The 14283-nt window shown below is 38.5% G+C and overlaps 1 protein-coding gene across 4 annotated transcripts in view; it reads right to left on the bottom strand.

Moving 5' to 3' along the window:
* Positions 1–12375, bottom strand: part of SREK1 (splicing regulatory glutamic acid and lysine rich protein 1) — a 44497-nt gene extending 32122 nt beyond the window's left edge. For 2 of the 4 annotated variants that reach the window (XM_065905749.1, XM_065905750.1), the window contains exons 1-2: positions 12068–12375; positions 2449–2582 (exon numbers count right to left, since the gene is read on the bottom strand). In XM_065905749.1, the coding sequence (XP_065761821.1) occupies positions 2449–2582; positions 12068–12228 (295 nt within the window). In that variant the 5' untranslated portion in view covers positions 12229–12375. Of the gene's footprint in view, positions 1–2448; positions 2583–12067 lie in introns of those variants that run through there. The other 2 variants (XM_065905751.1, XM_065905752.1) reach the window with 2 other exon arrangements.
* Between the last annotated feature and the right edge of the window lie 1908 nt (positions 12376–14283).

Genomic DNA, 14283 nt, shown 5'->3' with positions numbered 1-14283 from the left:
CATCTACCAGAAAATGTGGACATAAACTTATGACTGATGATTAGGTTGACACCCTACCTTTGACCTTATCTTTTTCTAAGTGTTAACATTTATAAAAAGAAATCTGAGATGCACGCAACAACAAAAAGAGGTCATAGCTGGACGAATATAATGAAAGTATAACATTTTATTTTGAAGTAGCATGTTTTATTAACAATAGCTAATGCTTAATACGTATGAAACTATTACACATCCAACATTATTTAAACAGCTTAGGATCTTCTCAGGATACTACCGTCTGAATTAAAAACAAACAAAAAAACACAGCAAATTGAAAGAAACTGAAAAAAAAGTCTTACAACTTTTTTCTATGGTTCTTTCACTTCTTTCATTATGCCGTTTCTGTATATCAAGGAAAGAATACAATCAGTGAAGTAAATAGAAGACTGCTTACAGCAACGCAGTACATCTCCTCTTACAGAACTTACTCCACTGAAACTCTTTCCTTTGATTTACTTCAAATTTACTTCCCTATCTTTTTTAATACAATACATTATTACTTTGCTTGCAGTGCATAGTCAGATCTTTTAATAGCTCACTGTGACATTCTTCAGGTTCTATGAATTCATCTCTGTTGTACTAGTTCAATGAAAAATGTGCATCTGAATGTTTTTCCAATACCAATTATTTTATAGGTTCATGTTCTAAACTACAACTAAACTAGAATAAAAATATGAATTTTCATGTTCAAAAATAGCGAAACTTTGTCTCAAAATGTTAATACTAAAAATATTCAAGTCATTACAATAAATATGCAGTTAATTCTATCAAGTAAAACAGACAAAAAAAGGAACCTCTATATGCCCATAATCTTGAACATTTATAACAAACAATGGTCATTTTTCAAATATTTGAAAAATTCTATGGGAATATAGCAAGGTTCCAGCAGAGCCACACTAACAAAATTCTTCCTTCCAGTTCAATAATAAGCTAAAATCACACAAGATCTGTGCTGCTGGTGGCATAATTTTTTGATACAATTAATATTCCCATTAATAAACCTTCTACTTATTTTTTTCCCATGCAGCTTACTCGGTATAAAATTGGTATGAACTTCGTATGCAAACTAAGCCATTACCAGCTCTTTTCTCACCTTGTTCTCCAATTTTAGGGTCGTTGTACACTTACAGATTAGTAGATAAGAACAGATTTAAGCAAATGATTAACTTCAGTTCATTTTTATTCTCCCTACCCCACTATAATCCCCAGGCATGGGAAAAACACTTTCAAATTTATCTGAAAATCTCCAAAAGGTCCTATTCTGGGACTTCAAAAATAACATCACTGTATCTGACTGTAATATTTTTGACATCCCAGAACAGGCATTCTGAAATATGCAAAAAAACTTGAAAGTGCAGCAAACTGTTTACTATACACTATTTTAATGTTAGCCTGGTTTCTAAAAATGGTTTAAAAACATTACATATGAAAACTCATTAGACTGTTTCAGGTAAAAATTTTATGTTGTAAAACTGCTACAAGCCACCAATGAAAATATATTTTAAAGACATTTAAATTGTAATAACCAACTATAAAATCCATGTACATATGCTACAATCAGTGCTCTGAATAAAAGTTAATTACACACCAGAACTTTCAAATTCAGCACAGCCTATTATATGTTAGTGGCTCTGTAAACATAAATTACTAAAAAAAAAATAAGCATTAATAATAATTAGCTCTTAAAGCAGGTTAAGTCATAAATTAATGAATTACTATAAGGCCTTTGGCCTTGTTACCCCCTCAAACAACTATTTCCTTGATGGACGCTTTGGAATATTGTTTTCCATTGTTTTTCTTTAATTGCCATCATCACCCCCAACCCTAGCTCCACCCCCCAACCCACCAGCAAAAGAAGTCAGTAAAATAAATTTCAGTTGCACAGCGAACAATTATAGTGAATAAGAAATAATGGTTTCATTAAAAAGGTAAATTACCTTAAGAAGATACTGTAAACCTTAAAATATGAATATTTTTCTTTAACATAATTACCACCTAACCCCCCACTTAGCAAAATGTGTACACTGTTTTTATTTATAAAATTTCATATTTGCCCTTGTATACACAAGGGCAAAGGATCACTTATTTACACATATTAAATAATTTCCTCTACCAACTTAATTTCAGAAAGCTTGCTTTAAACTTGCAAATTAAATACAATAAAGCAAAGTAAACCAAAGAAGGCAAGCAATTTAAAAAAATTTTAATGTCTTAACTATAATATCTCAAATATACATAATAAAGTAACCATTTTAATATATTTTATTATTAGGTAAAATTCTTTTCATCTCCAAATTTCATTCTTACACACAACATACCATATCTACTTGCCAATTTCTAGGAAAGCCAGTGGTAGTAATGGACAGGACAGAGATTAAAATAACTTAAAAAATCATATGCAATACCAACCTTCCGCACAAGGAACAACTATCAGAGCTCTGTCAATAAAAACCGTGTTAGTTAGATGCTGGGCCACACCAACACTTGATGGATCACGAAACTTAACATAACATACTTTGGAAGAAAAAGCAAGAGGTGCGTTGCTGCAAGATAAAAAGAAAAACAATTGGACTAATAAACATTAGGTTGGTTTTCTCATTTTCACTTACCATTTCTTTTTTAGATCTTTACATAATCTTACATAATCAAGACAGGAATTTTTGTTGCTAAGACATGAAATACCAGAACTTGGTCTTTTGATGGTGATTTGCTGAAAAGACTAAAGAGAAATCTAGACAGGCCTATAGCCCTGCTTGTTAAAAATCTGAAACTTTACACATTCTTAATTTCAGTGAAATGAGAAAATAGCTGACTTAACCCAAGGATGTTTAATTGGTACATCCACATCAATCGGCAAAATCTCTTTCATAAAAATAGCCACAACTCTCAAGACTTCAAATTTTTAACTACTTCCAACCCTCCTTAATGTGATTCCTGACATTTAAATTATTAAAAACTTTACAAACATCTAAAAACAATCAGGTAACCTGGAATTAAAATTAAACTCTTCTACATATACTAGACCACTTCAGACTAGGCAGCATTGTGGCTTTCCAGACAAACAATTTTACAAACAAAATTTATATATTTTATAGGCAAAAGAGAAAAGATTCTTACAAGTCCTACTAGATTTAATCTAGGCAAGACTACATTAAAAAGAAGCCAGACACAGCACAGATGAAAGCAATTTTTCCATAATGTGAATCCATCATGTTAGAGTTCAAAATACACTATATCCTCATAAAGAATCGTTTTCTCAATCTACCCATAACTGTGTTCAATTAAAATCTGTAATTGTCTTTAGCAAGTGAAAAACGGCACAACCTAGACACGCAGCTAATGTTTAACATAAATGTACCATCCTTGGAAACATTCAATCTGCTACACTACAAGAGTAAGATCACTTGAAAAATACCAAATATGACTTAGGCAAAATCAGTAATTTACTTTAGCTGACAAAACAGGTCAAGGAAGTTGACCACAATCTAGACCCAGTAAAAGACAAAGATGAGATTTAAAGTCTAATTATCTAATTCCAAATCTCATGTAACCTTAATCATTCAGTTAATCAAGAATTTTAAAGCCACTTTAATGTACTATCTAATTTGTAATTCCATAAATATCCATCACTTCTTAAAATTAAAAACTTAAATACAGCAAAAAATCCACCTTGATAATGGCTAAATGTAGTTACAATATTAACCAAACACTGAGATAAAATATATCTACACTTAGAACTTGAAACTGTATGTTGATATATTATTATTAATGTAACTTAATCAGGCTATTTAAAGCAGCTAAAATGAAAATAAAACTCTACCTCTTTTTCACCCAACTGAATTCAATACTTTCCGGCCTAAGGTCATCCAATTCAAGCTTCAAGCCAGTCTTTTTCAACCTCCCCCTGCTGAACATATAAGTGAAGCACTGTATGTATTTGTCATGAGATAAACACATTTGCGGGCTTCCCTGGTGATGCAGTGGTAAAAAACCTGACTGCAGGAGATGTGGGTTGCATCCCTGGGTTGGGAAGATACCTGGAGAAGGAAATGACAACCTACTCCAGTATTTTTGCCTGGGAAATCCCATGGGCAGAGGAACATGCTGGGCTACAGTCCATGAGGTCACAGAAGAGTCAGACGTGACTTAGCGACTAAACAGCAACAACAAATACATCTGCATCCAGACTTAACTCACCTTTGTGTTACCAAACCACCAATTTAGGCCTTTCTAAGAGCTCTAAATTCCTATATCTAAGTGCCTGCTGGAATACTTCATGGTAATGGTCACAGGGCCCACCATTGAACTTATTCTTAAACTCATCATCTTCCTTCTATACCAATCCAGCACTTTGTCCTAATTTCATATCTCAGTTAAGGATACTAACACATCACCTGAGTCAGAAATCTGGGAGTCACTAATGTGACCATCATTACTACTGTTCACCAAATATTTCCAAATTTCCTTCTGGCTACATAATAAAACTCTATTTCTTTTTTTCCTTGAAGTTAGATATGGTTGTGCAGTTTGGTCAAGTAAATATTGAGCAGAACTGAAATGTATTCCTATTCAGGAGCTTTAAGGGTCATTGCTCCCTCTGTCCCTCTGCCACAGTGACCAGCAACATCAAAGAGATGGGTGGCTGATACCTCAGCTTCATCACCAACCCCATCAATTTAGTGTAAGAAATACTCTTCTGTTTTTATTAAACTACTGAGATTTATGGGTTGTTTCCATCCTTGATCCTTCTTCCTTCTTTTCCATCCAATTGGTCTTTATATCCTATGAAAATGGCCTCCCAAGTATTTGTCACATTAATTCTTAAAACTCAACATTCCAAAAACTAAGATCATGGTTTCCAGTCCCATCACTTTCTGGCAAATAGATAGGGAAACAATGTAAACAGTGACAGACTATTTTCTTGGACTCCAGAATCACTGTGGACAGTGACTGCAGCCATGAAATTAAAAGACACTTGCTTCCTGGAAGAAAAGCTATGACAAATCTAGACAGCATATCAAAAAGCAGAGACATCACTTTGCTGACAAACATTCGTCTAGTCAAAACTATGGTTTTTTCCAGTAGTCGTGTATGGATGTGAGAGTTGGATCATAAAGAAGGCTGAGTGATGAAGAACTGATGCTTTCGAACTGCGGTGCTGGAGAAGATGCTCGAGAGTCCCCTGGACAGCAAGGAGATCAAACCAGTCAATCCTAAAGGAAATTAACTCTGAATATTCTTTGGAAGGACTGATGCTGAAGTTCCAATACTTTGGCCACCTGATGCGAAGAGCCAACTCACTGGAAAAGACCCTGATGCTGAGAAAGATTGAGGGCAGGAGACAAAGGGGGGCGACAAAGGATGAGATGGTTAGATGGCATCACAGACTTAACAGACAAGAATTTGAGCAAACTCCGGGAGATAGTGAAGGACAGGGAAGCCTGTTGGGCTGTAGTCCATGGGATTAAGAGTCAGACACGTCTGAGGGACAAAACAACAAATTCTTTCAGTACTCTCATTATCAAGGCCTTCATTCAAGTCCTTATCATTTCTCACTGGAATTACTGTAATGGCTCCTAACCAATCACACTGCCTCCAATCTCAACTCTTTATTTAACAATCTTCCACAAAAGCTGCTAGGATAATCTTTCTAAACCTTAAATTTCTTCATGTCATGCTTAAATTTCCTCAGAGACATCCTTCTCTTCTTGTCTCATCATTTAAAAAATCCAGGCATTAAAAATACTTGCTGTTCCAGGACACATTCTGAACCAACAGAGCCATCTTTGTACATGTTGTTTCATTTGTTTCACTTTTCTTCAAGGCTCAGGTTTCAAAGTCTTCTGGGAAGTCATTTCAAAATATCAATGTAACTAAGTACCCTCTTACATGTGCTACCAAGACATCCTATCTATTTTCAGCAGTTCCCTCTGTGAAGCCCCGAACAGACCTAGCAAGCTTTAAGCCACAACTGATCAATCACATGACACAGGGCCCATTTCACTGGCGAACCCAAACCTGTAACTTGGGAGGCCTGACCAAACGGACCTGAACAACCATCCTCTCCCGGGCTGGAAAGTCATTTAGAGTGAGGGTTTGGGCCAGATGCCAGATGAGTGAGCACAGAATAGGTCTGCAGAGAAACTGAGTCGATAAACAGAAACAAACCAAACTGACAATAAATCCTGACAGGAAGAAGCAGATAGCCACCTTGGATGCTGATACCTTTCTGGTTCCCAGTCCCGGTTTCCACGAGGCCTAGTCTATATTTTACTACTTAGGGAAATCTTCATCTTCTTAACAATGTCTCTTCCTGAGCTAGATTAGTAACACCTTCTGTCCTTGGCACCACCCCCCCACAAAAAATCTATGACAAGGAGCTAAGAAAGCCCTAGCAATTGCAACAAGTATAATCTCTTTTAGCACTTGAAGAAACTAACAAGCTACCACTGAAACTACACATCCTAAATTGACAGATCCTTCTGTAAAAGAATGGAAACCCAAATCATCACTGTTGTAAACTACAAACATTTCCAAATACCCCTACTTGAAACTCACATCATTTCAAATTTAAAACGCCCACAGGAGTAAGAAATGTGGGACTGGTTAGTAAACCATATGCTATGGAGGTTTCAGAAGCCCAAACCTGGTTACAAGAGGCCAATCTGTTCTGAGCAGCATCACCGTCAAAGAATGGATCCTAGCGCTAAAAGCAATTTTCTTCACAATCTCCAACTACTTCCCTTAAATGGAGAGTATGATCAACACAGTATCTACTTTATAAAAATGTAAACACACAGCTTTTCAGGAGTAGTAGCAGCACTACTTTATTTTGAATATTATAAGCTAAAAAGATACAGTGTGTGTACATGCTCAATAGTTTGGAGTCATGCCTGACTCTGTGACCCTATGGACCATAGCTCACCAGGCTCCTCCGTCCATGGGATTCTCCAAGCAAGAATACTGGAGTGGGTTAACATGCACTCCTCCACGGATCTTCCCAACCCCAGGGAACGAACCTGAGTCTTCTTTGTCACCTGCATTGCAGGCAGATTCTTTACCGACCGAGCCACCTGGGAAGCCAAAAAATGATACAGTGGCAAGCCTAAATACAGATATCTCAGCAAAAAACTTTATATTTATATTTATAAATGAATATATTTCCAAACAGAGAAGGCAATGGCACCCCACTCCAGTACTCTTGCCTAGAAAATCCCATGGACGGAGGAGCCTGGTAGGCTGCAGTCCATGGGGTCGCCTGAAGAGTCGGACACGACTGAGCGACTTCACTCTCACTTTTCACTTTCACGCATTGGAGAAGGAAATGGCAACCCACTCCAGTGTTCTTGCCTGGAGAATCCCAGGGACGGGGGAGCCTGGTGGGCTGCCGTCTATGGGGTCGCACAGAGTCGGACACGACTGAAGTGACTTAGCAGCAGCAGCATATTTCCAAATCTCATATTTAGATCTTCCTCTCTAGTATATCTATGCTGTTAAGTAAGGTTTACTTTGTAAAAAATTAAATACAATTATCATTACAAATGTAATTCTGACCTACAGTTTTAATTTTGAAAAGGGTTACATATGATACTGGTTTAATATTTCTCTAAAGGTATTTCTCTAAAGAAAGTAACAGTACTCAAATATAGCAGATTTTATATTGACCTCATTTGTTAAATCAAGTTTTGTTTTTTTAAAAAAGTTCTACAATTACTTTTCAAAAAAATAATCAGAATTTTTCACTGAGAGTTTAATGCAAAAATCACAGAACCAACTTCTTGAGCATCAGTTAAATTTCTTGGACCCTAACTGGTTATCTGGGCTTCCCAGGTGGCGCAGTGGTAAAAAATCTGCCTGCCAATGCAAGAGCCGCAGGAGACTCAGGTTCAATCCCTGGGTCAAGAATATCCCCTAGAGTAGGAAATGGCAACACACTCCAGTATCCTTGCCTGGAAAATTTCAGGGACAGAGGTGGGGTAACAGGCCATGGGATGGACATGACTAAGCATGCACACACATAACTGGTTATCTAATTTTTCATTAAACATGGTGATAGCACTGTACAATCTTGGAAAAAAAACTCAATGTGGTAACACTATGATTTTCCAACACTTTATTATATTTCTAGACATCCTCTGAGAATCTATCAAAAAAGATATAATGCAAAGCATGGACAAAGTATGAAGTTTTATGTACGAAAATATTAACTGATACATAATAATTTCTCAACAGGTCTCCAGTGATAGTTTGGATGGCACAATTCTGCTTTCTATAAGACTTCCTTATGATTTACTGACACCCACTAAATGCCAGAGGCCCTCCAATCACTGTGGACAATCAAAAACACACATTTTCAAATACTTCTAGCTAAAACCCAATGACAATTTCAAACACACACATGTACACTTGAGACTTTAAATATTACAATAAATAAAACACAGCAATATGAAAAATGCGTACTACGGGCTGAGTAAAAAAAGTTGACAGTAACAGCATATATATTCTTCTGACTACACGAGATTAAGATAAGGGCTTCCCCGACAGCTCAGTTGGTAAAGAATCCGCCTGCAATGCGAGAGACCCCGATTCAATTCCTGGGTCAGGAAAATCCGCTGGAGAAGGCATAGGCTACCCACTCCAGTGTTCCTGGGCTTCCCTTGTGGCTCAGCTGGAAAAGAATCCACCTGCAATGCGGGAGACCTGGGTTCGATCCCTGGGTTGTGAAGATCCCCTGGAGAAGGGAAAGGCTACCCACTCCAGTATTTCGGCCTGGAGAATTCCATGGACTGGGACTGTATAGTCCATGGGGTCACAAAGAGTTGGACAAGACTGAGTGACTGTCACTCAACTCATTCATATTAAGATAAACGCATATAAAAAGGACTGAAGGCAAACACATGGAAATGGAAAAAGGCTTTGATAGGGCCCTAGGGTCACTGGCAGTGTTTCATTGTCTCTATTTTTCATAATGTGACTATACAGGTTATACTTTTAGCTAACTGACAGCTTTTACCTTATCAGTGCTTTTTAAAACCAGAGACATAAAGAAAACCCACAAGCCAAAAAAAAATCAACACAGGGTTGATGGTAGAAATGAGGCTAGGATTACCCTACAGGTATTATGCACTTGAGGGGGCACAGGAGAACTTCTAGGGCGCAGAGAATCCTATCCACGTGCTGGATGTGTTCGCTTTGTGAACATTCATCAAGCTGTATACCCTTACCCATGCACTTTTCTACACATTATACCTCTATAAAGAGCTTACTGAAAAAAAGACAAAAATTTATTACCATTGTAAATAGGTTTTCAAGATGTGTGAGATTCATTTAGTACTAAACAGTACTAAACTGTACTAAAATAGAAAGTCTGGATATTTGTCATCTAGCAGCACAAATAAGAATTTTTAATATTTACAATGAATGTCTATTCCAATTCTTAAATGTTTAAATAGAAATTGAATTACGGCCTCATGCCAAAAAAAAATTTAATTTAAAATCTGAATTTTCATATTAGCAATTGCATCCTTAAAATGTAAATGAGAAACTATTCTCACATTCTATTAAAGAAACATAGTTCCAAACTTAAAACAAATCAATTTCTACTCAGCTTCCAAAGATTAATCATAAAATACTGTTTCCACAACACTGAAAAAGAATTCGGTCTTCAAAACACCTACTACTATTGCATACTTATACATTTCAGCCCAAATTTGCAAACAGAATGTAAGGACCATAGATTATGACAACTTAACTGCAGAGCAAACAGAAAACACACCACTAGAAAAGCATGTTAATACTTGTGATAAACAGGAATAGGAACTGCAAATATAGAATAACTGGTCAAAGACTTTGCCTGGCCTAAATGTATTACATTTATGCTACAATTTTACAAAATGCATTATTGGTTGGTTGACATTATTGCTGGTTGTACATTTATGCTACAATTTTGCAAAATGCATTATTGGTGACACAGTAACTCTGTATCAATGCACTGTTTAAGTAACCAGTTTTTTTATTCCCTTACACTTTTAAACTCCAAGCAACTAACATCTGATTTCAAAAAATAGCCCATTTTACTAAATGTCAGTTAACTGGCAGCATACTGCTACCCAAACGCATTTTTCAACCATGTGAGTGGTGGTATGTTCACAATGAAGAATATTCTGTGATATATTTCTTCTGCCCATAAGACACATTATCACAACCCTGAAAGCAAGGTTAGTTTACAAAGGTTTATGTACAAAATATTTTACTATTTGATTCCAATTCATTCAGAATACAGCAACCCTCCAAACAATTCTCAATTTTTCAGAAATGTCTTGAGTGTCTAAATGAAGAGAAAGCTTAAAGCACTTTCAAAAGTTATATAAGATAGCCAAAGCTATATATGTGATGACGAATCAATAAAGATGCATGTGCACCCACTTACGAACTATTTTTGGCAAAACTGTATTACTGAATCTATTCAGGTGGAAACAATTTATATAGCCAAGATGAGTCATTTTACAACACAAACTACAAGACAAAACATCAATTTCACAAAAAACTTTTAAAAAGATGATTGGGGGAAGAAAAGGAGTGTGAGGGGGTAGAGGGGGAGTAGTCCTAGATTAAAGAAAACAAACAAACCTACTGAGTGATCTCTGATTATTTCTATATCAGAAAAAGGAAATGGAGAAAAGGCGTTGGTTGACAGACCAACTGAAAAAATTTAGATGTTATATATTGTCAATGTCAAATTCCTTGGCTGCATTAACAGTACTGTGGTAAAGCAGGAGATATACCTAAGAGATTCACATTTAAGTGTTGAGGAGTGAATAGTCAAGGGATGTGGGTGGATGGAGACAGAAATCTGTGGCTAACTATAAATACAGATTAAGGGAACATGGGAGTTTTTCTTTCAGCATTTCTGTATGCATGAAATACTCTGAAACAAAAATGAGAAGAAAAACTTAAGTAAAATTTAAAAATCCAAACACCAAACTTTTATCACTGTCTGTGCAGTAGCAATGCGGTATAGTTAGAAAACTAAAGAAAAATAGATCTACATGCATCACTATGAAATACCCCAAAAAATCAAACACAATTTTTTAAAAAAGAGAAATCTTAGGCAACTACTAACGCTTTCTTCAAAAGATTTTGACAAAATGAACAAAACACTGACAAATTTTCATATTCTGGACACTAGCTTTTAAAAGTTTATGCCCGTAAGAAAATAAACAACCCAGAAACCTCTTACAAATTCTGTGAGCTGATACTACCGTACAAGGGAAATCTTACTTCAAAGTACACTACCTGGGAAGTGTCTGAGAACAGGGAATGCCATCCCAAATCTGGACTTCTAGAAGTATACAGCAGGAATAATCCTGCACAGATTACTGTTTTTTCTGAAAGGTTTAGGGCAGCGTGACCTTCTAGGAGGAAATTTTAATCCGATGCCAAAAGGGTGAACAGACATGAATCTTTAACAACATGGATGGGCTCGGTTAGATTAACCTCTGAAGATGCTACATTTGTGAACACAGGCCTAGGGACCCTAATTCTATTTGTCATCAGCCGCAGGCTTCCCTGTCGGCAACAACGGCCCGACACTGAGGCCCTAAGAATCGGACAGTTTCTCAGGCGCAGTCTCCGCGATTTTCCACTGCAAAAACCCCATCAGGCGCTTGCCATGAGGACTATTCCGGGCCCACCTGCGGCCATCTTAAGTTAGGGAAAAAAACGGGGGGAGCCGGGCACTGAATTCGAGGACTCGGAGACGACCACTGGCCGGGAGGCACAAGAAGGTAACCCCTCTAAGTCCTTTGTAAGGATTCTGTGCAAAGAATCCCCCCGAAATGTCGACTAACAAGGAAAACAGAAGCCGGGGGCTGGGGCCGCGGTGCCCCAATCAAACATGGGCACCAAGGTAAACCCGGCGGTCACGTGACGAGGGCAGCGCGCCCCCGTCCGCGCTCTCCCCCACGCCTGGGTTCCCGAGGTCTCGCTCGGGCCCGCGCCCCTCCCCCAGTCGAGCTCGAGCACTTACTCGGGCGGGTAGAGCCGCAGCTCCTCGATTTCTCCTAGGAAGGAAAAAAGCGTCCGCATCTGCTCGCTCGTCACCGCAGAGGACAGATTTGTCACCTGAATCACCGCCGTAGGGGTGAGGCCGAAGCCTAAGCCCAAGCCGAAGCCGCTGGCGCTGTTCATCCTGATCCGCGCTGCCGCTGCCTCCCTCCCCAACGTCTACAACGCGTCAGCGACGGAGCCGGGAAAGCGGAGATCGCGCGGCCGCGAGCGCGCTCCCGCTGGCGAATTCACGGCAACGGGCAGGTCTAGCCGCCCATTTCACAACTCCCCTGCTCTCCGGGCTGCGCGCGCCTGCCGGAAGCGTCGCCCTGGCAACCCGGCAGATCTCGCGAGGCTGCAGCCTGGCGCTCCTGGGTGTGCAAGGTTGTTGGTCCTGCTGCACTTCTCCCCGCCAAGATTTTGATTGAAGGTTTCCCTGGCTACGACTCCATCAAATTCTTGTGCTCTTGTAAATACAAGAGACCCACCTCTATCCAGTCTTTATAGTAGCTAAGACTGGGAAGTCAAAAGGCCTGCTGGTGCAAAGCTGTTAAGAAGGAATGACTCGAGCATCGCAGATAAATACTTGGCTGAACGTGTCAGTATCATATTCACGCAGCTCCTCCTCCCCACCTATATAAAAAAACAAGTTGACCGGCGTCCTATTCATGAAAAAACTTAGAAAATTTTACGAAACATGTAAATTTAGACGGAATTAAGGAAGAAGGCTGTATGATGAAGGATATGCGGTTGTTCGTAACATTTTTTAGCTCATTCCGCAGGTATTAATATTTGAGTGTTATGTACCGGACAGACACGAACACATTAAGGACAGTTACAGAAGATCCACCCAGACTTTGCAACCTAACGAGGCACAAGTAACAGTAGTATGTGAAAACAGGGCAGCTGTTCCCAAAATGCCATCCGCAAAACCTGGAAGGTCCTCAGGGGCCTTTTCAGTGAATTTGTAGGGTCAAAACCATTTTCACAATATGAAGACTTGATTTTCTTCACTTTGTTGAGGATTGCACTGTTGGTGTGAAGCCAACACCTTAGCAGAAATCAAGGCAGTGGTGTCAAACTGCACAACTACAGTGAGTCCGTCTATATATGAGCTTTTGAGTTACAAACTGAAAGATGCCAAGTGTCCGTGTATGCCAGCTATACTGGCAGTACTACTACACTTTAGAAGGTACTGTACTGTAAGATTTGAAATGTTTATTTTTTTATTAGTTTTTTATGTATTATTTGTGCATAAAGTATTATAAACCTCTTACAGTACAGTGCTATATAGTCAATTGCATTAGTTGGGTACCTAGGCTAACTTTGCTGGACTTGTAAACAAATTGGACTTAAACGCTGTTAGAACAGAACTTGTTCTAAATTGGGGGACTTACTGTAGTGGTATTTTGTATTCACCTCCTTGCACTCTTAGCATACACAATGTATGGTTTTTTTTTAAATAAGCTAATTTAATTTAAGGATGTCCTTGACAGACCTCCTGGTGGTCCAGTGGTTAAGAATCCGCCTACCAATGCAGGGGACATGGGTCCCTGGTGGGGAAGAGTCCACATGCTGTGGGGCAATAAAGCATTAACGCCGAAACTGCTGAGCCTGCACACCCTAGAGCTCACGCTCTGCAACAAGAAAAGCTGCCACAGTGTGAAACTCGTGCACCCAAACTGCAGAATAGCCCGTTTTCTGCAACCAGAGAAAGCCTACACACAGCAATGAAGACTCAGCGCAGGCAAAAATAAATAAATAATTGTCCTTGACAAAGGAGTAAAAATTATTAATATTACTAAATCTTCACCCTAGCATACACCTATTTTCTTTTTATAAAACCCTTTTTTTTAATTTATTTTTTTTTGGGGGGGGTGGCCTCACTGCACAGCATGCAGGATCTTAGTTCCTCAACCAGGAATCAGATCCACCTACCCCCTTCACTGGAAGCTCTGAGTCTTAACCACTGGGCCGGCAGGGAAGTCCCCCATCTCTTTTTAATATGTGAAGAATTGGGAAGTACTTCTGCTGCATGCCCAAGAAGGATGGACATCTCCAGAAAATGCTCTTGTGTGATTGTTGGAGTTTTCACTCAAAAATGCAAATTTTTAAAAATTTGTATCCACCATCTGGAGCTTGACAGTTTTCCAGTATTTAAACTTTTCTGCTAAAAACACCAGTGATATTAACAAA

Source organism: Muntiacus reevesi, chromosome 14, assembly GCF_963930625.1.
Source record: "Muntiacus reevesi chromosome 14, mMunRee1.1, whole genome shotgun sequence".
In the NCBI taxonomy this organism is placed as follows: Eukaryota; Metazoa; Chordata; class Mammalia; order Artiodactyla; family Cervidae; genus Muntiacus; species Muntiacus reevesi.
The sequence above is the reverse complement of the archived record's forward strand: the minus strand, read 5'-3'. Positions and strand labels throughout refer to the sequence as shown.